This window comes from Mixophyes fleayi, chromosome 12 (assembly GCF_038048845.1).
Source record: "Mixophyes fleayi isolate aMixFle1 chromosome 12, aMixFle1.hap1, whole genome shotgun sequence".
NCBI lineage: Eukaryota > Metazoa > Chordata > Amphibia > Anura > Limnodynastidae > Mixophyes > Mixophyes fleayi.
In genome coordinates this window covers 16903727-16929256 of record NC_134413.1, presented here as the reverse complement: position 1 = coordinate 16929256, position 25530 = coordinate 16903727, and the positions used below count along the sequence as shown (strand labels likewise).

The 25530-nt window shown below is 39.5% G+C and overlaps 1 protein-coding gene across 6 annotated transcripts in view; it reads right to left on the bottom strand.

Annotated features, from left to right (window-relative positions):
• Positions 1-6982: 6982 nt before the first annotated feature.
• MARK3 (microtubule affinity regulating kinase 3) overlaps positions 6983-25530 on the bottom strand; it is a 42393-nt gene continuing 23845 nt past the window's right edge. The window contains exons 10-18 of one of the 6 annotated variants that reach the window (XM_075193257.1): positions 25283-25382; positions 24582-24694; positions 23780-23933; positions 23114-23331; positions 22200-22303; positions 19821-19982; positions 18441-18698; positions 8912-8956; positions 6983-7985 (exon numbers count right to left, since the gene is read on the bottom strand). In XM_075193257.1, coding sequence (XP_075049358.1) covers positions 7640-7985; positions 8912-8956; positions 18441-18698; positions 19821-19982; positions 22200-22303; positions 23114-23331; positions 23780-23933; positions 24582-24694; positions 25283-25382 — 1500 coding nt within the window. In that variant the 3' untranslated portion in view covers positions 6983-7639. Of the gene's footprint in view, positions 7986-8911; positions 8957-12725; positions 12753-15364; positions 15581-18440; positions 18699-19820; positions 19983-22199; positions 22304-23113; positions 23332-23779; positions 23934-24581; positions 24695-25282; positions 25383-25530 lie in introns of those variants that run through there. The other 5 variants (XM_075193252.1, XM_075193254.1, XM_075193253.1 and 2 more) reach the window with 5 other exon arrangements.

The following is a 25530-nucleotide window of genomic DNA, read 5'->3' as shown; positions in this document are numbered from 1 at the left end:
ACTCCTAACTGGAGCCCGCAAACTTACACGGCCCAGAATCCAATGGGCCACTTAGCAGCTGCAGCCATAGTAAACGTCACTGATCACCTTTCCTCCTTAGCACAGGCTGGCAGGAAGGTTCTAGCCTGGAGAAGAGGGGGGGGATATTTTAAAGGAAAACCAAAATGCAGGTGGTCCACTATTGAAATGGCCCAGATGGCATATGCCCCTGGGTTAGTGCCATACCCGTTTTCCATATTGTGCTTGATTTGAATTATAACATACTTGGGTGGATGTATGTAGGATAAGAGGTGGCTGCTTCCTTATATCAGCGCGGACAAAGCCGAATAATATTTTATAATATGCCCCTCCTCCCTGGCCAGCCACTGTTCTGGAGCAGCTTTGTACAGTCAGTGGCGCTGTGCAGTTTCACTATCAAACACAACCATATGCAGCTCTCCAACACATTTCAGTGGTCCCCATCTTCACTGAGCCCCTCAATAGACTATTGCATTGTATTTTTGCACATATTCAGCCTGCGAGCAGTATATGCATGAACAGGGCTGCAAGTATACATACACTTTAGAGCCCCCTTGTGGCCAACTTATTTATTTCACAATGTTCTTACTAAGGAGCTGTAAGATAGAGAGGAACAGTCAATGACATCCATCATAGCGTACACACGGTACCATCCCTGGTGAGGTCAGATGATTTCTACATTGTTAGAAAGTAAACTTGCTTGCACAGGGCATATTTTTAATTAATTTTAATCTATAATACGACCACACATTATTACTAATTACTAGTTAAAATACCAGAAAAAATAAGAGCAAGATCCCGTTGGACACTTTTGCACCCAATTTGACTTTACCCTTGTGGCAGCATTGTTTGAATAGTTTGTCCATTGGCTGCTCTATATGGCAAAAATTGACAAATACTGTTCATGGGACCAGAGTTATGAGCATTAATATCTGTTTTATCAAAGTTACCGACGTGAAGAACGGCGTGGGATCTTGTGACTTTGTAGACGTTGACACGATATTACCTCTGTCCTGTTCGCTCTTCGATTGTTTTCTCTGTGACGGCAACTTGCAGGAGTCATATTTACATGACATTGACGTTCTATTCGGTCATCAGTCACAGGTTGTCGTCAGGCTTTATCCTGCTCCACCCTTCGTCTTTATGCTGCTTCTTTCTGTTAAGTTACTCCCACAGCAGTTATTTGCCTTTTAAGTGGCATCGCAGTTACACTTTGTTGTTTAAATTAATTAGTGTTAAGCTAATAAGAACATACTAAGTGCAAATAAAACTAATGGATAGAAAATTGAGTCATTTCTATATAGAAATGAGGAAAATGTAATCAATAGGAATAGTCAAGTTCACTAGTTATTTGCAAACATTTTACCAAATTTGTTTGTGTGTGTGTATTAATAACGGTAAGGAGCAGCATTAGCTTATATCTCTATAATCTAGTTACAACAAAAGCATTTTGGTAGGTATCTGTTATAGCTCTTTACTGCCACCTAGTGTTTCACTTCAAATATAAAAGGGAGGAGCCGCAAAATAGATATATATATGTCTAAAGCACCAACCTAGTACTCAGCACTGTGCATTGAGGGGCTCATGATACAAAGACATACCCTGAAACAAAAGGTAAAGATGACCCTGCCCATATGAACCTACAGTCAAAGTAATGTGGGGGGGGGGGGGGACAATTGATCTGTAAGGCTCATTGTTCAAGGCTACAGCCACCAGGCTATTTCTTAGCTGCAAGCGGTTGGTTGATACAAGTACTATGCTTTTGACAACCACAAGCAGAGTCACAGTTGCTGGCTCTGGGCAGTGTGTGATTACAGGCACGGTGCTACTCTCTAGCTGCAGCCAGTTGGTAACAGCAGCTAGACAACAATTCCTGGCTTTGACGTAGTTGGTTATTACAGGTACTGTACTATTTTTTTTGCTCTAAGCAGATGGTAACCACAGGGTCTGCACTAGTTTCTGTCTTTGAGAAGTTGATTAAAAAAAAGTTATGAAAGCCACAGAAATTCATTAGCCCCATGCTTCACCAATAAAGAAGGAGAAAAAAAAAAAGCCCTGTTGAGATTCTGCTCTTAAAGATGGAAGAGGTGTTGACCCCAGTACTGTGAGACAATGGTGCTATGTGTTCAATTCCAACCAGGTCCAATCTGTATGGAGTTTGTATGTCCTCCTGGTGATTGCAGGAATTTTGATTGGAGCATACAGTGGGACAGGGATTGATATGATTGATTTCATATTCACTGTACAATATAAATAGTACTATATGAATACTAATAAATAAGATCTCCTAGTAAGATGGGAGACTGTAGACTGATGGGGTGAGGGGACAATATAAAACACACACTAGGCCATAGTAGTTTGTATTTGACATGAAAGTTGACACATCGATTGAGGTTTTTCACATTGTGCTTATGTCCACAGCAATTAGTCTTTGTAAAGTCCTCGTGAGATAGCGCCACGTCTCAGTCACGCCGCTATTTGCACAGGAATTCAAAGGGCGAATATTAGTTAAGTCGACAAAACGGCTGCCTCCACTGTTTGTTGGTTCATGGACTGCATTTAAAAGCTATACAGATTTTAGACTCCATGACACCAGCCAGGTGCAAGAAATTTAAGGCCAAAATACAGAAGTAGAAAAGCATCACTCCAGGATATTGCATACAACTTTCTCATAATTTTTGCAAACTGGATACAAGTCAGTAGCTGCAGTATCAAACATTTAAAGACTCAAACTGCAATTAATTTGGTATTTCCAAAAAACACAAGTATCGACAATACATCGTTTACAACTGCTAATGCAGCTGGCTAATTCATATGGGTTAGAATATCTACAATACAAATGGAGTCTGAGCTGTCCCACATCTCACATACACCCAAGTTGTTCTGTTTCTCCTCCTCCCCCCCCCCACAAACTATATTCTGCCTTTAGTTAAAGCTCTAACAAGGGGATGCAATGGATAGAGTTGGACTGGTTCTAAGTTTCAGAAAAATATTGCAAATAGAGAAACCATAAAACCCACATTTCTCAAATCCAATTTGTCCTACTGAAACCTGTGACGTTGCTATAAGAAACACAATTCCTTCCTACATAGTCTATTTACCAACAGTTAAGTAAGATTAACCATAGGGAGACATGATCGTATTATTGAATATTTTTATAACTATTTTTAATATGGATTTATTAGAAGGTGAACTGTTATAAATTCTCTTAATATACTTCATATTTAAGGGTCAAACACTTTTACATTCAAGAGGTGTATCATGCTCAATTATGCCTTCGTAAAGTCAGAAGTGTTACCACCACGCACTTTACAATACAGCCACTAGATGTCTCTCAAACCACAACTTACAATCTCAAAAACTAAAGCACAATATCAAACTAGATATTTTCAATAAACCTGTACTTGAAATTAATCTTCATTAGGTTATGCATATTGTTCCTCTCTTCTGGGATTATCAACGTAAATGACAATATATTTAAAATATATTAATGGAAATATAACGACAGAGTAAATGTAGGTGAACAGACTTTAAAAAAATAAAAATAAAATAAAAATAAATAGTCAACATTCCAAGGTAGAAAAAAAAAATGAATTAAGTTGGAACGTGGGGCTAGGGAACTAAACCTTTGTTCAACAGGGAACAAAACAAACACGCAGAGCAGATATAAACAAGCTGTAGATCTTGTTTATTGCTGAACTACAAGTGTGAGAATGTCATAGCAGGCTTGTTTTTCTACCATCACATTGTAGGGGGATAAACTGGTCTTACAGCAAGACACCTTGGTTGCAAGTAGACCTATGAAATTCCATGCCTGAAAGTGAGGGGTGATGAGGGTTTTACAATTGGACTGAAATCTTACCTGACATTCTGGAGCAAGCAATAGATCTATGCAGCCACCATGCCCGGTATCCCAGTTCTTATTGTACCACGCTACTAATCTTGCAATTAGAAATAGTGGTAAAGTGACACTATTCCACTGCAGGAGCCCGGACCTAATCCTCTTAATCTTTCTCTGAACCATTCAATGGTAATGGCCAAACACCAGAGACAGACAAATACATAGCAGGATTGTTTAGACAACGCAACATTCGATGCATGATCTACACAAGTACTTCTCCACCTACAACTTGCACCTAAAATGATTTTTCACCTTTCTTCTGGGTTTTCCACCAATTCCTTACAAACCTCCAATTGTCTGTTTGTCTTGTCCTTGAATAGAACATCGCTCATTCATGTACAATTGCAGCTACAGGAAATTTTTGTGTAAAGACACAAATAAACTGCCTATATGATGTAGAGACTTTGTAAAACAAAGTATTAGGAGCAGCAGGAGAATATATACAAGCCAACCAATCAGCTTTGCCCTGACATCGTCATTCTTACTCAATTTTAACATTCTTGAGGCTCAAACACCTATAGTGATTGGCAGGGGTCTTGAAGTACAGACCCCCACCCTGCAGTCTTACCAGAAGTGTAGTAAATTACAGCAAGGGTATACTGAAAAGAAAATACACCATTAGTGCTCCCCCCAAGCTTACTGCTAGAGAAACCCTGCTTTACAGCAGTGCTAGAACATTTGTGAACCCTCTAGAATTTTCTCAGTTTATGCATAATTGTGACCGCAGATGTGTTCAGATCTTCATCCAAGTCATTCAAATTAAGTGAACAGTACACACAAAAGGATAACCCATTTGTAAGCTTGCGAGCAGGGATCTCTCACCTCTGTCCATTTTACCTAGTTTATTACTGTGTTTGTCCCCTACTGTAAAGCGCTACAGAATTTGCTGGCGCTATATAAATGTTAATTATGGTATTTTCATCCATTCATTGATCAAAGCAATGCAACAATAAATTTGTGGGATAAAGTGAGCCTCTAGGATTATCAGTTCGGTTAAAGGGATGGCCAAACAATGGGATACCAATCAGGTGTGAGTTTGGTACTGAAGATAGGTATGTGTTTTTAAATATGCCACCAAAGACTGGTCTTCACCAAACAGGCTTGTGAACGAATGCCATGGGTTGGTCAAAGGAGATTTCTGGAGGTCCTCAAAGAGTGGTCAATGTTCATCAGGCTGGAGAAGATTACAAAATGACTGGGGCTTCACAAATCCACAGCCAGGGTTGATTTTGCTCAGTTTGTACAAAGACTATTGTTACACTCCCCAAGTGCGGTAGTCTGCCAATAAAAATCACTTCAACAGCAAGGCATATAATATTCCGGGAGATCACACAGACCACCAGGGTAATATTAAAGGACCTGCAAATCTCTCTTGGACTGGCTAATGTCAGTGTTCATGACCCCATCCGTCAGGCAAACACATGACTAGTGTGCATGGGAGTATAGCAAACAAGAAGCCACTACTCACTGATACGTACCTTTTTTTTTTTGCTTAAAATGAGAATTATTATGTTTGCAGAAAACCAAAAAACAGCATTCCAACATACAAGCTTCAAGCCAACCATGAAATAAGGTGGTGGCAGCACAAAGGTTTGGAGCGGTTTTGATGCCATGAGAGAAGATTGGCTTGCCGTCATTGATGGAACTATGAATTCTGGACTGTACCAACAAATTCAACAGGAGAATGTTAGGGTGCTCCCGTGAACAGGTCAAGAAAACCCTAAACGTAGGCTACAAAAAATAAAAATGGCTGACCTCAAGCCAATCGAAATTGTAGACAGACCTGAAGCAGGGTGTCCAAAATCATCCATGAGTTGAACCACTTTTGTAAGGAGGAATGAGCCAAAATTCCTCCAAGTATGCGAGGGACTGATTAACAATTACCATAAATGTTTGATAACTCATTGCTGCTCAAGGGGGTCACATATTCCTGAAGCTTAGGTTCAGATACTTTTGCCAACAAAGAAATATAACATTGGATCATGTTGATCAATAAATGGAAAATGTTAATTAAAAGATATCTGTTATTTGATGTATAGTGTTCTCTATTTTTAGGATTTCAATGAAGACCTGAACATAGAACACAATCACTTTTATGCAGAACGTCAGAAAATTCGAGGGGTCAAACTTTCCAGCACCACTGTACATGGTTTATAAAGATGACATTCATATTTGATAGTCCGTTACCCAGGCACATAAATGTCAAATAAAACTCTAAAGATGTCCTTCTAAGATCTAAAGCAGAGGTGCATTTTTGGATTATGGATACAATTCCATAATTTAGTGATGTTACAGAAACCCAGAAATGGATACAGCCCTCTCACTTCACTACAACACAGCTCACTTGTAAGAAAATCACCAAACAGACTAATTCAGGGCCAGATTAAAGGCTAGATTTACTAAGCTGTGGATTTGAAAAAGTGGGGATGTTGCCTATAGCAACCAATCAGATTCTAGCTTTCATTTATTTAGTGCTTTCTACACAATGACAGCTAGTATCTGATTGGTTGCTATAGGCAACATCCCCACTTTTTCAAACCCGCAGCTTAGTAAATCTACCCCTAAGTGTTCACTTACATTTTACACTTTTTTTTTAGTGGGGGGGAAAAACATGCACAAAAGGGTAAACTATGGTACTACCCTTTTCTTTTCAAAGGGAACATAGCCCATAGCATTGTACAAAAACAAAAGAAAAAAAATTGTACAATATAAATTAGGTGTTTTTATAGATCAGGAAATCCAGTAACGAGTAATACATGTAGTGAGCAGGAATATTTGAATGATATAAATATATTTTTTGCTAGATTAGTGCACAGTGTATAACCCAAATTGCATTTTTAATTATTTGGCGCACAAAAAAAAATAAAAAAAATAAAAAAAATAATATAAATATATATATATATATATATATATATATATATATATATATATATATATATATATATATATATATATATATATATATATATATATATATATATATATATATATTTGAAATAAAGTCCACTTGCTGTTGTAAGACCAGCAACACCTGCATATTCACCAAGGAATAAAATGAGACTGTTTAGCTTTCTTCAGCTGGGAAACTGTTTAATTGCTGACCAGGACTCTCCCATTAGGTTACAATTCTCACCTTTTTGTCACTTTTTTTACCCTCTCAAAACAGGACAATGAAAATACTGTCAGAACAGAACATGTGGAAACATTTGTGCATTATAAAAAGGTTTTTGTAACAAAAAGAAACACATTTTCTTCCAGAAACAATGTGGGAGGGGGAGAAAAAAAACAAAAAAGGGGAACTTTCGGTGATACAGTAGGGTCTGTTTAATAACAGCCATATTTTTTTCTTTAACACAATTCTATGTGCTCAACGCAAACAGAACATCCATACTTGCACACGCATACAGGATGGATATCAAATAAGGAAATATTCAGTGAATAACATTGCCATGAACAGAGCACAGAAAAAAGCCAAAAGTAAATAATTTACATGGTAGGCAACTTTAATGCTGTAGTGCACTAATTATATATATTAAAAAAAAAAAATAGAAGTCCAACACTCCCTCCTATTCCAGCAGCTTGTTCCATTTGTAATATCATAATTCAGGAGATGCAGGAATTATTGCCTAAATAATTCTATACATTAACCAGTGTTTTTGGGTAAACACTTAGAATTGCTACGTAATTTACAACTTGATTGTTCACCTTCCCGCCCCTAGTTTACAGTTTTAACTCATTGGCAATTTTGGAAGCAATGTTTTTGAAAGCTATGGATGTCCCGGATATCCGCTTGAAGCGAACACCGTTCAAAGAGAGTCTTGGCAGCTTGCACACTTCCATCTCCCACTGGACGAGATTTTCGGCATGGCCGTCGCCGTGGACGCAGAAGAGCAAGAAGCACTCCCGCTGCTCGTAGTCACAATTGTTGGCGTCTAGAACTTTGCGGATCTCGCGCATCATGTCGTTGGGATCCATGGAACTCGTCGTCTTCATGCTCCAAGTAAATCGCAGCGATCGCGGCTTTGAGTCTTTGTTCTCGTCTTTCTGGTCCCCTGACACATTACGACTGGAAGAGAAGAGAAGTTACTCTATTGTAATCAGGCATTTCAGGGTGATGATTAAGATGCCCTACCATATGCTCTACAATAAACCCTGTACCAACATTGGGCCTTTACTTCATCACTACACTAGTCAGAATCTCATTGACCTATATGGTAAACGTATCCTTTGTACACACAAGCTTTGAAAAGATCCAGATTGCATATCTGGTGAATACATAGGAGGATGCTCCATTCAGCCTACATAGCACATGTGTATTTTTTTTTTTAGCACTAAGGGGTAGATTTACTAAACTGTGGGTTTGAAGAAGTGATGGAGATGTTGCCTATAGCAACCAATCAGATTCAAGCTAGGATTTATTTAGTACATTCTGCAAAATGACAGCTAGAATCTGATTGGTTGCTATAGGCAACATCTCCACTTTTTACTAAACTGTAGGTTTGAAATATACTCCTGAGGGTAGATTTACTAAAAAGGAAAAGTGAACGTGTTGCCCATAACAACCAATCAGGTTCGAGAATGTATCAGATAGAGGATCGTTCGATTCTGATTAATTGTTAGGAACGACACTTCCACTTTTCCTTTTTAGAAGTTTGAGGACTAAGGAACATATTATATATTAGGAAAGAGGGACATTTCAACGATAGAGGTTGCACTTCTTGTGGATGTGTAGTAAGCCACTGATTCTTCACAATTTCTACCGCTAATCCAGTAATCTATTAAAGATTACATGGCTTTTCTAAAATGGGCAGAACCCCACATACATGGCTATGCAGCATAATATAATGTAAGGAAACAAGGAATGACATGCAGACATTCACAAAACACTTCCAACATAAGACCAAGCTAGCAGGAGACATGCAAAACATTCTCATGGGGGGTTAACCGGATGCTTGTGGGTGATGGTTAAAGTAAAAATATGTTCGCCCTCACCTTGATCCCTCATATCTCCCGTTTCTTTCAGATTCAGTTGGGAGCCTCATTGAAAATAATGTGAAAAGCAAAAACAAGCAGAGAAAGAGAAATCTTACACTGATGTACCACTACTAAAAGCAACAAGTTAGAATTACAAAGCTTTTGTTGCATTGCAAGATATCAAACATACTGTGATAATGCAGGGGGGCATCACATGACTGCTTATTGTATTACTTGGGATATTAAGACATTACTAGTCACCTATCACATTTGACCTTGAAGTGCCCCAATCAAAGACACACAACCATGTGTGGACTGAGCCAATTTTTATGATGAGGCCTATTCATTCACTAGGAGCATGTGACTACTGAGGCACTTTGTAAGAGTAAATGGAAGATATTTAATTATACCTGGGTCAAGGAAGCAGCGTAAGAGCTTCCACTCATGTTAGTACATGCACAAAACAGAGACGTGAATAACCTGTTCTGGTCACGTTTATAACATTGAAGGGAAAATCTAGACACCATATAGAGTTTATTTTTGCCTCTAAGTTTTTGGTATGTTCAGATTTACTGCCTTGTACATGTCCTGCAACATTTACTAAATACATTGCTTTATATTCCCAGCTTCCTTTCTGTGCTTTCCATTCATATGATTTAAATCAGGCAGAGGAGGTTATTCCAATCTGCTCTTTCCACTGGATGTAACTGGGTACAAAGAGCAGCTTTGTATTGTATCCCACAGCAACGTTGTTTCCTGCCGATAAACAGCCGTAACTACAAGCACAGACAGAAGCCAAGAGGAAAAACAACAACAATGTATTTAACCGGCATACACATACTCCAACTGGAACGGTCACTATTTTACTAAAGTCAACTAAATGTATAAAGCTATTTAACAAAGACACACGTGCCTAATTTAATTCTGCCCTTGGAATAAAGTATTAAGCAGACTCCTCTGGTTATTAATGCCCATTTCATAAGGTTCTACCTTAAAGCTGCACAACCACCTAGGAAGCCCCTCTCCCTTCCCCCTAGCTGGGAAGCAGCTTTTCACAGGCTCACCCATTCCTCACACCCCCAGCCAAAAAACGTACACCCCCCTCCGCTATGTACAGATGGTGCGCTCTGTACAACGCCGGTTCTGTATTACAAAACAGACAGAGCTCTGGGAAAAAGGCTGCATGTCCAGTCCTGGCTAGGTGCCACCTTAGGTATAATGTTTCCTGGGTGGTAGTGCAGCATTAAAGTGTAAGAGGAATTATACTCCAAGATATGACCCAACGCTTATTCTATTACTTTAATCAGACCCCCGCCCACCCCTAAACTGTGACACTGACATGAACGCACACAACGGTCCAGTGTGATAATTAGATGCTAAACTAGGAAAGATTTTTGTAACAGTGGCTGTATTCATTACATGTGTCTGGGCTAATAGCGGTGCCCAATTACACCGTAGAACCAATCTTGTGTTGGGTCTACCAGATTGGCTCAGAAATTCATCCAAATGTTTTGTAGACCATAGATATTGCAAGGCTGGGCTTATTTGAAAATAACTATACTGGCTGAGCAGGTCTGCATAGCAGATTCTTCTCTCTACAGTGGGAAATAAGTTACATCTGCTTCAAAACACACAGTAAGCTATACAATTCCCTGATATTTCCACGCCAATAATTTAATGCTATGAAAGCTATACATTTGCTCCTACATTAGATACTAGCATACACTATGGTTCCATTAATGAAACAGAAGATATCTGTTGTAGCATGTCCATTAATTTTGTTTTTAATGTTTTGTATAACTGGCTAATTAAAATACAAGTGCCCCCAATTCTTTGCTAAGCAGCTGTTTGGTATTCAACCATTACATCATTTTACCACTAGAGGCACCGTTTCAGTTCAGTGTACCGGGGAGAATGGTCTAATTTGTCTCCGTGACTGGCCTATAATATGCTCCAATATATAATAGGCAAAGAAATAACGTTCAGAGCAAAAATGACATGTGCGCATATATTTCACTATCCTAAAAACAAGCTCTATTCATAACAAAAGGTTAATGAAAATAGAACCATTTCAACAAATCATGTTTAATTCTTTCCTACATTCACTGTCTAGGACAAGAATCCCATATATTACATGGGCATCTAGACCAATGGTTCCCAGACTTATGATGCCACAGCTGACAGATTCTCAACGGGACAAGATCAGCACAGGAATTTAGGGGAATAGTTGGTGTCATCAATACATTTATTTCATTGCATAGATTCAACCTTTTAAGAGGTTTTTCCCCTGGTGCTCCTGAAATCTTGCGATATTCAGCCTGGCACAACACACATTGGTCGGAAATCATGGGTCTACACAAAGTAACACTATATGGAAAATTTACTAACCTGGTGCAAAGGTGCAGTAAACTATAACACACGTCACTAAACACTGAGTGGCTCAGAAGAAGTCGGATTATTGACGGTAAGTAAAGCTCTGAACGGTTTAGTTTCTGCCTTTTTGCAACTTAAACCTGCGTTTGTGTCCACACTTACTAACACCCTCATTTAAATTTAGCAGACAAGTGAACTCAGACGGATAATCTAGAAAAAACAGATCAAGTGATTCTCAAATAAGTGGAAACTGAAGCAAGTTCTATTTTAGAAAAAAAAAAATATTTAAGTGTCATAAGTTACATTCAAACATTCTCATCTTCCAGGGATTATTCACATGAATTTAATTATGGTCCGTGCGCTCCTTACTGTGACTGTTATTACATCTACCTTTCAAGCCTCCTCTGAGCTCTCTCAGCCATGCCTTTATATGAGCAGAGAGCCTTGATTGTGTTATTCTGGGAAAAGCCACCTCGCTGCTAATCGCTTCCTCATACGCAACTAGATCCAGAGGGCAGACTTACCAGTAGGAAACAAAAGCTGCTATCTGTTGTAAACGCATGGCTACAAAGCCGGGGAGAATCCCATAAACATTACTTATATTTAATAAATGTTGCAGGTAGAAATGCACAAGTCAATAAATTACTCAGAAGATTCAGGGGCTGGCCTAAACTGTTTATAGTTTTATTAGAAAGACCGGGGTCTTGATGGATTGTCCAAATCATACTTTAAACACAGTGTTGGCTAACCTGTGACACTCCAGGTGTTGTGAAACTTCAAGTCCCAGCATGCTTTGCCAATATATAGCAGCTTACTGCTGGAAGGGTATGCTGGGACTGGTAGTTTCACAACACCTGGAGTGTCACAGGTTAGCCAACACTGCTCTAACATCAAGCCTGGACAACCAGTGTTCTCCTGGTGTTGTTAAACTACAAACCCCAGCATGCTTTGCCGGCCAACAACAAGCTGGGAGCTGGCAGGGAATGCTAGGACTTCTAGTTCTACAACACCTGGAGACCCACAGGCTGTTCAGGCCTGCTCTGCATGAATGAAACTTGTCCAAAACTGGACTTCAACTCTAAGCATACAGCACGTCTATTACTCTACATTAGTACTTCAAGGCAACAACATCTGAAGGGCAATAAATAAAAACACAAAAGAAACTTACCTTGACAAAACAATATATGATAAAACATTAACACCACAAACCTTCTGCTGTAAGCATGCCAAGTGTGTATTAGTTATAATGAAACATGAAGATTTATGATGCACGTGACGTATGGGTGCCCAGGGCATGCTCAGCTGATAAAAGGTACAATTCAGGAAGAAGTAGGAAAGGCTGAATCTAACAAACTTAGTTTTCAGCAGAAAGTTTAGTATTCAGAAAAAAATAAAAATCAGATCCAGGAAGACAAAGTTTTACAGAAAAAATAAAATGCATAGACAACTTAAATCCTACCTTTTTATAAATCTGAATGACATGTTTCTAAAAGAAAAGCAAAGAAAACAAAACAAAATTCAAAGTAAAATATTAAAAATGTACAAACTTACGGAAATAAAAGTAAAAAGCAGTCAGTCAACGTCAAGTCTTGTGCATTCATAAGTACAACACATCCTGAAAGGAGGTCCAGCTAGGAATGTGGACTTGCACGTATCAGGCATGCAAATTAAATAAAAATAAAGCAAAAAAGGCACCAACGGATTTAAAAACCCCAAAAAAAACACTCCTCAAAAAACAGTTTGTATCCATCTACCTGTGTTACTGGCCCCACAAGGTGGATTGGTTTTCCTTCATTTAGAAAAGTGAAGTGAAATAAGTAAAACAACCCAACTTTCATAATCATATGTTGCACAAAGCTCAAAAATAAAAAGCTGCATGGTAACAGGATTCACAGTTTAGATTTAGCTTCCAAATCACTTTTAGGGTAAAAGTAAACCCTTAAATGCTGCATTTTCCCTTATTAAAAATTCTACGTAAGCACAGACTAAGAGTCAGGGTTTCCCAAACCCAGTCCTCAGGGCTCCCTAACAGTGCAGGTTTTCCGGATCACATGTGACATAATTAGGACCACCTGTGGATCTGTTACAATGTATCAGTCAGTAATGAATACACCTGTGCTCCAGCAAGGAGATATGGAAAACCTGCACTGTTAGGGAGCCCTGAGGACTGGGTTTGGGAAACCCTGGAGTAAGTGATGATCTGGTTGGGGCAGCTGGTCAAAAAAATTAGGGGACTAGTAACATTAAGTGGTTTATTGACACATTCTTTGACACGGTATTGGGGTGCTGTAGTAGGTACTGGAACAGAAACCAATATTTTATCAAACGGTTTAAAATAAATTTACATCGTTTAGATCTAAAAATGTATAATTAGAGGCCTGAGAGCATGCAGCTGCAGCCTGCAAATGGTTTCTACAATTGTCTACTTGCTGTGTGGTACCTGCATTTATAAGACTACATATGGAAGTAACAGGTTAATATAGCATGTCAGAATGAGCCATTTCTCCCACGCTGTAAGACACATAACTGGTGGTGGGAGGCATCCCTGTAGAAGTCATCCCAAGTGTTACAACGGCAGGATCAACCCCCCCCCCTCAAGTAAAACCTGTGTACAAGAATCTGCAGCACTACATGTATTATATATACAGCATGGATCGAAGACACTGGGCAAGGAAACATCGCTCCATGTTGTATTTAAGATCTGCATTTAAGCTATCCAGTGTGCTGCGGTTTACTCTACGTCACTATGTAGCATGCTAGCGGCTTCGGGCAGGGGCTGAACGTAAAGGAGGGAGACGAGTCTGATAACAGGAAGGGAACTCAAAACAAATGGGTAATTATGAATGTAGCTTACTGTCCCAAGACCACTTCTTAAAAAAAAAAAAAAAGAAAAGAAAAACTGGTTTGGACTACATATACTGCAACCCAACCCCATGCAACAGAGCTGAATGTTTAATGCAAATAAAGTAACAGAACGCAAAGACCACACTTCTATAGATTCAGTTCCAAATTTGCTAAGCTTTTAGCAGTTGCAGATCTAAAATTAACCTCCTACTAACAAATGGGCAAACTGGTTTCCTTGAATGCGATCACTATTTCAATAAAACGTTTCTTTAACAAAAAAAAACCAAGTAAAGCTACATTGCAGATACACTATTTACGCACGCTGAGCTTGGCAAACCAACGACAACTATCCTTCATTAAACGTAGTTTAGTATTTTACCAGATTACCATAAGAATAGTGTTAAGTGGTATATACACAAGGTATTAGAAATAAAAGGGTGCAGCGTCTCTCAACCACCTCTGGGATTACTGTAGAGCGACATTATGTAGAGACCATAGCTGCTCAGGCAGCCTGTTGCTGGAGTGTATTCCCGGTAATGTACCCATATGACAGGTCATTGCTCTCAATGCCGTGTACATAGATAATTTGATAGTAAGCACTGTTTCTTTTTAATGGGTAAAGGAAAAAGAGAATGTTTATTATAGTCTCTAGGCATCACATTTGCTAACTGCTGTCAAGAGGTTGTTTTCTATAACTTATTAAATCACTATACACATAGTAAACTTAGTATAGCTGGACTTTGCTCTAGAAAGATTTTCAATTTGTTTTAGTTTCTTAGTGTATCTCTTAAGGCTCCCTTTCCCATTAACCAAGACCAGGTCTTTGCCAAAAGCAAAATTAGAAATAAAAAATATGTGGGAAGATCCCTTTGATACCGAGCATATATACCAAAATATATAATCAGTGTCTCTGCTCCTTACAATCATGCACAGGACGTAGGTCAACAGATGGAGAGTCACAGGTTTCAGATAACCGATCAAATATTACGTCAAAAACCAGGTAACGTTAGGACCAAGACGCTTGGCAAAGACTCAAAGGTTTGAATGGGGTATCCTTGTGTGTTTATTAGTGATGGATATTTATGTGCGCGGGTCACTTCAAGTGATAAATGCATTCTCCTTTGTGTCATACTAAAATTAACCCAATAAAATACTGCAAAAAAACAAAGTATACTGGATATTGATGCAATACTGGTGCAAGTTACAACTTTGACTTAATTTTCTAATGTAACTAAGTATTTCACACAAACAGGGTATTTCTGAAAGTTTTATTCAACTTTGTTACAGGCAAGTTAGGATGGAAACTAAGTCAAAAATAAATGTACAGACATCTTAATTGAAGATGGTTAATTGAACGGCGGCAGCAGCAGGATTAGACGCTTCAATAACTTCTGGACCTGCCAGAAGCGCGCTCTGACGAAAGCGTCTTTACTCGGATTTGGAACATAATTTAGAGTTGATTATTTGGCCCTGAGAAGATTTGTCCTGTTAGAGAGTTCATGTCATCGGTGAACACAACACATAACATTTACATTACTGTATTCGCTGTTAACAGATTGGTTTACACCAATTTCGCTAGACAATTTGCAATATACAGTACACAAACATTTACTGTAGTTTCAAAACTGGTTAATGGTCAGGTCAAATCACCAAGTGACCGTGGGAGATATATTTTTAGAACACAAAAATGAACATTAAGGCAAAAAGTAATACTTTCAAAAAGGAGGTATACATACATTAAAGCATAATACAAGTTAGTTTTTGTTCAAGGACTGGGTGCATTCATTGCAGAATTTTAGGGTTTTAAAATGAATTCTAGAAAGGTTGCTCATCACAGTTTAGTTCTGGTCATTACTTCTAGTGAATTACATGACTATAGTAATTTTTTTTTTTTCAATGTAAAAGTAACTTGAATGCAAAACAATCTTTGTTAAAGGTAATCAATTGTGAAACCTGTGTACCTGTATCCTACACATTGTGACGGCAGCAAACGTCGGTCAATAACAAACATACAACATAGCTTCCTCCTGGTGTAGGAGACAGGTAGACTTAACTAGCATATGGTGTGAGCATTGTCAAAATAGATCCTTTTCTCAGTGGTCTTTATTTAAAAGTTAAAATAACTTTTTGTCTTTCTTAACCGTTCCATGCTGCCCAAACCTCGCTCGCCAGCCAAATGGCTTCTGGGACTGAGCATGTATTTGGAGGTTTGGAGAAACGGTGGTCACCAAGAGGTTGCTCAATAAAGCGTCATCACCTCCGAAACATATCTAGCAAACTGTAAATAAAGTCTGAGCACTTCGGAAGAAGTAGCGTTTGTAAGACGGACTTAAATAATAAAAAAATATATATTAAATTTACAAGTTGTTTTTTTTTTATTTAATTTTTGTTTTGTTTTTTTAAGGTCAGACCATTTTTGAAAAGGATCCATTTAGGTACAACGTTCAAAGAGGTTTGAGTTTGTTTTCCCAACACAAAAAAAACACAAAAAAACATGAACATACATTGTGCAATACCAGATTACACGAACATGTAAGACTTGGAGGTAGACTTTGTGTTAAACAAAGATACAAAAAGACATTTGTGTCAATATTCCAAGTACTAAAAATTCTATTTTAAAGAAACGTAAACTACTATAAAGTAGTGAACACAGTGCGGGATTGCTAGTATAGTAGACACTAATTTAACTCTTGCGCGACTGTGCTGTCCAGGGGATCGCAAGAGTTAAAATTAAACACATTGATTATATATATATATATTAAAGCTAGCAAAGCTCTAATCTACAAGCAAGAAGGAACAGTACATGGATACTTTACAGTGTCTGAATGGCTCAGCAGGCAGCACGTTCATGCCTGGTCCAGATTGGAAGAAATAGAAGGCATTCTGGTTTATTATTGCACTGTGACACACACACTTAACAAGCAGTAAGTATACTAGCTGTACTAAAGAAAAACAAAACCGATAAACTTCTTGTATGTTCTAGTGACAAAAGTACAACTGGATGAAAGAACACTGCACTCCACCTAGAGGTAAAATGGCATATCATAAATGTAGTTTCAAATCTCTATTGCACCCAGATTGGCGGAACAGACTCCGATACTCTCCCCGGGACCTATTTCCCCGGACGCTCTACCCAGCTGTTTTACTTTCTACTCTGCTCTAGGAACCCGACAGTAAACATTTGAGTCATACTGTGCCTGTCTTACTGTGACCGGTACTAGATATCCCTCCCACTCTGTCAGTGTCATGTTACCATACAGGGCGCATATTGGAAGGTGGGGACACTTCTGTGCATAGTCAGATTGCAGACGTGTTAGACCACTGACCAGTCCTGGCGGTCAGGCCTAAAATAACTCTGAAACAAATATAAAAGGGTCCCCTTAGTCAGCAAGCAGCCAATAACCTCCAGAGTCTCTGCAATAATAATGAAAAATATAATTTATACGTAAAATTGTCGCCACCCGGCTTACGTCTTAATGTCACCCGAACAGCAACGTGTTCTGAACGCATAAACTAAACTTTGAACCGCAAGAGAGTCGTCAAGCTGGCGATGAGCTTGGAGCCTAGCGCTCTCCTAGTCATGGGGAAGGTGGGTTAGAGGAAAATAGGATGTAGACATCTAAAAGATAATCAGACCCAATAACTAATAGTGTGTCCATAAAGGCATTTTAAAGACAACATGAGAATAAGTAACATGGAAAACATGTCGGATAATTACGACACATACAATACAATAGGATAATAGTGTATTTGAAAAGCATATTGTATTATTCAAACTTTAGTTTACTGCTTGTTAAGTGTAACGGGGCCGAATAGCCATAGATACATTTAGCTAGTTGCACGTTTGGCCCCCTAATTACATTGCACACCCCAAGTACTGTAAACTTGCTTCCCCTCTAACACACACCACTGTCACTGTATCTAGTTGTTCTTAATGACATAACTGCAGAGAATGTTCCCCACCCTGAGCCAAGATATTGGTGTAGAATGTCCTAGCAGAAGACGGATCGGAGGTTGTGACCTGTGACACTCCAGCTGTTTTTGATCTACAATTCCCAATTGTACTTCCTAATTTAAAGGCTCAATGGGACTCGCAGTCCTACACAGAGCTGCAGGTGGGCCGATCCTGCAAAATAAATGTAAACTTTTCTGTGAAGCTTACATTCTCTATGTAGGACATTGACAGAACCAAAAAGAAGGGCATAACCCCACAAATATGGCACAAAATCCAGTTACAGAAAAACACAACAGAAGTAGAACCCTGACGGAAGATCTTTTGGGAGTGATGGCAAGCAGCGAGTGACTGGTGAACAAAACCACCAAAACTTACCTTCTAGTTAATTTTGAAGTTAATTTACTAAAAAGATTTGTGGAGCCTCTACTTCGAGTCTGTGACAGAGGGGTGGCTTCATGAGATAAACTGGGGGAGGCAGGTGGTCCATTGTAGGTGGCGGTTCGTCGCTCGCGGAGCTGGCCGTGGAAAGTGCTTCGGCTGGCGGTCCCTCTGGGGAAGCGCATGCGGTCTGGAGTAGTGGTGCTGGTTATGCTGTGCGTTGAGGCCACGGATGTCCTTTGATCCGGGATTGTGCTGTGATGACAGAAACAGATTAAATGAATTATGCATGTGGTCAGGGGTATAAAAAGGGAGTAGGGTGGTTGTGCTATTGCTGTATTCAGAAAGTCTACCAGTAACATTCACAAATATATATGAAAGGGTTACATGAACCTAGAATTCACGTTATCAGGGATCTGATCAAGGCATCAAGCACTAAAGTCAAGTACCTTAACCAACTGCTGAGCGCTCAAAATAGCTGAAAGCAAAAGGATGCAAGTACATAGTGCAGGAGATCTCAATGTGAAAGATGGCTGCAAGTGTTTACCATTGTGAGATCCAAAATGCACAGCATATGGTGGGGCCAGGAAGTCTGATGTGCATCAGGGTAAGTACCTCCACCATAATGAACTATATCTATTTGTGAATGCACTCAGTAGCTCTTGTATAAAACTTGTATGTTAGGATTTAGGGGTTCATTAGAGTTTAACATCAGCACTTTTAATGCATGAAGTCATGAAAAGCGCAGTAAACAGAAGTTTACTGTCACTGGTGTGTTCCCGCTCATTCATTTCAACGTTGTCCGCTCTGCTCCAGGCAAGATGCACCAAGAGACAAAGAACACATTTTTTCCACGCAGAGATATAAATTTAACCTTCTGTTTAAGGCTACTTGTTCAATAACCATGGCTATAAAAAAGCTGATGTTTTGACATTAAAATAAGACAATGGGAAAAAAAATCTGACTGTAGTCTGATAATTCGCAAGAAAATAAACTACAAATGTTATACAAACCAGTAGGCACGTAGTACAGTTTCAAAGGAGATCTTACTACATGATGTGGCCATGTGGCCTGTTTAACTTTAACTTCGTGTTAACTGACAGCAACACCAACAAGACACATGAACCACCATGCTTTAAAGGCAAGATCTAGGATAACATTTTAGACGGGATTTCACAGATGACATGACCATTAAACAAGTACATTTTTGAACACCTTTAGTGACAAAAAAGAAAAGCGATAATGAATCAAAAGGGCGATACAACACTGGCCTTGTATTAGGCCTGAAGGACACTGCAACATTTAAGGGAAGGGTTGGGAAATATTAGTTTTACGATACTTTCAGAAGGGTGTTCTTTTTGTTTTAAATATTCTTACACGGGCCCGAAGTTATCGACTTCACAGGTAATTGGCGGCAACATCTGGGAGTGCCTGGAGGCTGACCTGGACATAGATTTCGGATGCCGTAGCCGAGCAAAGATGGAAGATATGGCACAAACCGAGGCAGGACTAGTTGCGTAACTGAAAATTCCTGTCAGGCTGTGATGGGGGAAGGGAGGCGAGGGGGGGATAGGTTTGGGCAGACAGAACGGTATAATGGACCAATAACACAGGCGCAAATAATAGAAGAGCAGAAAATTCTACAGGTTAAATAAAAAAATAAAAAGAGATAAATCACGGTATTGCGATACATAAGTCTAAAACAAAATCATGCACGTGCCCTCAAATAACCCCATACACAATCAGCTTTGTTCTAAACACTTTCAGGTCCCTCGTTTTATTCTTATGCAAATACTATAACTATACACTTGATTTCAGCGAGTAGGCTTCGGGGAATTTAAGAAATTAATGCAGATTTAAGGAGAAAGCTTTCACAGTGTCTGCTGATTGCTATGGGCTAGGAAACAGCCTGCATCAACTCACCCACATCTCTGTGCCATGTCAAGTGATATTACGCAGATTTCCACTCCAGCAGTCCTGCACATTTCACCATTACATAACACTATGGGCTGGCTCAGGGACAGGGGGAAGGCAGCCAAGGGGACTGTACTGCTCAAAGACTTCACATGTACTATAGCCAAAATACCTGCAACATTCTTACCCATCATCTGCCCTTATGATTATGGATGTATACAACTTTCTGCAACCGGCCTTAAAAAGGACAGGTCACTTAATGAGAAAATCTGTTTTTACTGTAGTGCAGTAAGTGTAGGATGTATCAGAAATCATGAGAGGATACAATGCGAGTGTAGGCAGAGAAGCTAAATGAAGACAGTACAGAGTAATATGCAGGGACACGCATGCATTGTATATAAGGAGTGCTGGTGGGGGGCATAGAAAAACTAAACCTTTCTATACTCACAGTGCACTATACAATATGAAAATTACTTATCAAGCTCCCCGCAAGTCACTCTGCGAGCGCACCAGGAAAGGGTCAATTATTAAGGACACAGATACATCTTGTCTGGGTGTCCAACACATGCAGAGCAGCATAATCCACACATCCGACTCACTGTGCTTATGTGATTGAACACCATTATTGCTGTAATATTTTAGTGTTCAATCAAACATCACTTCCATCAAAGAGCAGCCAGACAGGATCCTGGAGACAGCAATATGAGGCTGACATATCCCCATCAGAAATCCTGCACGTTCCCCTATTATGCATTGCAGTAAGTGATGGATGCTAGGACAATAGGACAAAACAATTCTATAACTAGTACAATCTGAAAACATTTAGGCTGGATTGAGGGTCATTAGGAGTTACCCTTTAGGGTACTCTTCTTGCATGCATGTATGTATACACAAGTGACCATTATGACAGGCATTATATTATCACTTCTAACACCATAGTATTCCAGCAGTGGTATAACACTCCATCGCAAGCTAAGTGCACCTGGCCCCATAACCATCGTACCACCTGCAATTGCGGTAGTCCAGCCACTGAATCCAAGATGGAGCTAGGAAATATCACTGACCCTACACAAGTACATTATAAATACAGCAAGTGCTTCCACCCAGACTTCCCTACTGTATGGCTCAGTTCTTCACTATAATATGGTAGGCACTGCTAACGCAAAGCCTACCATATCAATCCATAGGATGCTGAGGACTTGCTACTGTGCAAACCAGTCAACTACTCACTGGTCGGTTCAATCGCCTGCAATCAAGAGGGTGGCTGAGGTGGAGAAAAGGCTAACCAAAACACTGTCTCATAATTACTGAAGGCAACTTAGTATTCATAACAGTTTAAAGAATAATTCTGCCTTTTATAAAATAGCCTCATCTGTACTTCTCCCTTACACAAAAACTATGGGTTCCTCTTCCAAATCTCTAAATTGGATCCCCAAAAGATGTGAAGCGGGCTGCAGCAGAGCCGAAACGTGAATCAATCAGAAAGCAGCTTCGGGCCTCCATCTCAATGGTTGTAATACATTAACTTTCGAAAAAGGGACTTTTATTGATGCACTGGTGAGCAGGAGGCAAGAATGAAAGTAATCCGATTCTGCTGTCTGGGGGCCCAATTTGTTCGGTGCAAAAAAAGAGGGCCCCACAAGAGAGACTTATCTTTTGGTTGGAAAAGTTTACATTATCCTTTTAAAAGGAATACGGTCTCCCTAGTAGCGTAAAGTATATAACAAAGAAAGATTCTATGGGCCCGAGCCCGGACTGAGCTGCGTGTACATGGCAGGCACAGCCATGCAGCCATGTCTACATTAGGGGCTTTCCAAACAAAAACCAAAGTGTATTTGTTACCTGTTTTCTTTGCCATTTTGGATGACTGAGTGCCGGTCAGTGGAGGCGCGCTCACTGCAGACATAAGTATTTCGGCGGGTCATTCCACTGGACGTAGAATTATTCTGCAATGAGAGGAAGCAGTGACTGACTGTATAAAACTCTGCGTTCACAACCCTACCGAGCAAATTTCTTGTGAACCGAACTAGACTTTGACCTTCAACATTTACAGTTTCTCGAGAGGGCTCGGGGCATTTTCTGGCAACAGAACAATCTAACCCTGTTTAAGTGTCAGTTCCTTACACGGCAGATTATTTTCCCACAGCAGAAGGGTGACGTTAAAGGGTTGGATTTTGGCAGGGACATTGTTTTAGGTGAACAAAAAACACACATTTTTAAAATAACTAAAATCCATTAGAGAATATGATGGTGGGGCATGTTAACACATCCATTGTTTAAGTAGTCTTAAAAATTACCACTAAGAAAATATTTGTCTAATGTTGTGGAGAAAAGGGAACCTTACGGGTACCATTCTCTGGATACTAAAATCCCTGTTTATTTAGAGAATACATGTCCCAATTCATGGAATGACTACAGCCTGAGCACACCAAGTCACCAGCTTTACCTCACTCCATGTTCCTATTTGCTCTAAAGTATATATGGTGCAGAGATTGAACACTGTATCCACAAATGCACCAGATACATCTACAAACTATTTCACTCGCAGACCTGCTTAGTAAATGTCTTGCAAAGGAGTCAGTATGTCATCTACCTGTGGGAGCCTATGCAGATGGGAAAGTATGTTAACCGTTTTGAGGCCTTAGTCTAAAAAAAAGTAGATGAGCATGTTTGTTACATACATCTTACAACCAATTATAATTTGTTACCAGGAATCTGTACAATATTTTATTTTTTAAATTATTTGTTATACTTACACTGGGAACAACTGAACTCTTCTTACGGTCGGGGATATCCGCTTTATTTGGGTTGTTTGCATTTCCAAGCATCGGACTAGGAGGAGTCACTCCTCGCCCACTAACCGCACTGCTACTAGATTTCCGGGACTGCACCCCCTCTTCTTTAAGGTCATTATCTGTGGTGCTTGTCTGGCTTCGTTTTGGGTATACTGTAACTGCAGGGATGGCGGGGCCAGCTAAAACAGAACATTATGGATCTTCATTAAGGTTATTATTGTTTCATTGAACAAAAGGTAAGTAGTCCTGACCACATTTTGAACCTGAAAACAGGGACTCCAATGCAACGAGGAATATTAACAGCCCCTAAAGGCTACCACTTGCTTCTTTTTTGGAAGTGCATAAAAAAATGTAGGTGTCAATTTATATAGATATTACTCTTAGTGATATAAGTGCATCAGGAGTGTGAAGGAAAAACAGGGAAGAGTACTCTAAAAACTCCTTACAGACAGATAGGTCAGCACTTTAGATGGTTCTTGAGGTCTAACGTCGTAAATAAAAATTACACATCAATATTGATTTTAATAAATCAGAATTTTGTTTTGGGTTTTTTTTTTTTTTTAATAGGGGGGCAAAAGCAGTTTATTTTTCTTTCTAAAAAGATTGAAAGCAGCAATACGTGCTCACCGTGGTCACTGTACCGTCTCTGTTTCTGGCTGGAGGAGATGCTGCGCTGCACCTTGTGATGCGGCGACTGCCCAGTGCTGTTGTTGAGATCGCTGCTTGGTCTGACTTTAGCAAGTGACAAATTGCTGCTAGAGCTGGAGTCACTGGCGTCCAACTGTAGACAGGGAGGGGGGAAACAAAACAATCCTCTTACAACATTCTACACAACACATTCCTACTGTAAAGACCAGAACACAAAATAAGAAAACTGCCAAGTCATTAAAAGTATAATGCCCTTGTTAATAATCGAATCCTATACATTGGACAAATAAAGCCACCTGTGCCCCAAAACTAATCGGAACAAAAGGGATTGGATCAATGTCTGGCATCTGTACATGAGGCTGGCTGGTCACACTAGCTTTAGAAGCATTGATTAGAAACACTGATAGGAATCTAAAAGACCTCAATATATTAATGAAATAACAGTTCTCTTGTCAATCAGTTAATGCAGAGAACATGTTGTTCTAAGGTAACTAAAATAATCAAACGGCTGCTACTATACCAGCAACAGAACTAGCCTGTGAGTGAGCGATAACTTACTCATATAAAGCTGTATTACACCAAATATATGGTAAAATAACTGGTACAGAGTACAGTGTGCATAGATCCAATGATTAGGCAAATGCAACAGGCAGTGCTGGTCTTTGGGGGGGGGGGGGGGGGAGGAACACACCATCATAACCCTCCATAATAACCCCCATCTGACCCAAAATACAACTTAATGATTTAAAACACAATATTGAAAGGTGCATTATTTTACTACCTCAGACGATTTTCTTCCAAGTAACAGGTACGTAGCAGTGATCTCATCATATTTCATTTTGCTTAGGGATTCTTGAATCTCTTCCCTTGAATATCCCATTCCAACCATTATATCTAAACAAGGATACAAAAACTGTAATCTACATATACGGAGGATACTGTTCACCGATACAGACAATGGGCTACCCAACCAAGGAGACGTTTGAAGATAGATATGTCTGCAGCTCTAATACTGAACACAAGTCACACAGTTTTGGCATGTAGTATTTGTTCCTTAAAAGAATATTTCCACCCACAAGTTATTTAGCCAAAATCCACTTCTGCCAATCAGTAAAATAGAGGGAGGTCCAATGGCAGCGATCTCCAGTGTTGAGGAATACTTAACCCTATCAACACTATACTGGGGGCTTCAATCGGCATCAACTCAGGAAATATCAAACTCAAACACCAACAATGTCTAGACACCACGGTTCTGCATTACAAGCACCGGGCTGTTTGTGCCTCCCCTTATATCTGCTGCCCATGCAGAGATAAGACCCAGTGCAATACAGATTGGGGCTTCCTTTAAGCATTGGACAATTTAATGGATTTATGAAATGCAAAATGTGTTCCAGTAAGCAATTCCGACATTAGCCATCTTGCTACAATGCTGTTCCACATACACTGTCCTTCCTGTAAGCAACAGTCACTAGAATTGATTACCTATTCGTTTCTGGTCCGCAATATCAAGCTCTGGCTCAACAAATGGTTTCAGCTCATCCTCTTCGTGTCCCGCATTGATCCATCTGTCCTTCATTATTTGCTGAGTTAGAAACAGATGAGCCGACAGGGTGGTGGAAGGGAGAGGGGAACAAAACACATTGTCTCATTGCTGTATATGGGTTAAATGAACCAACAAGATTTCACCTGCTGTTCATACTATACAATATCCGCATTTTACATACAGGAGG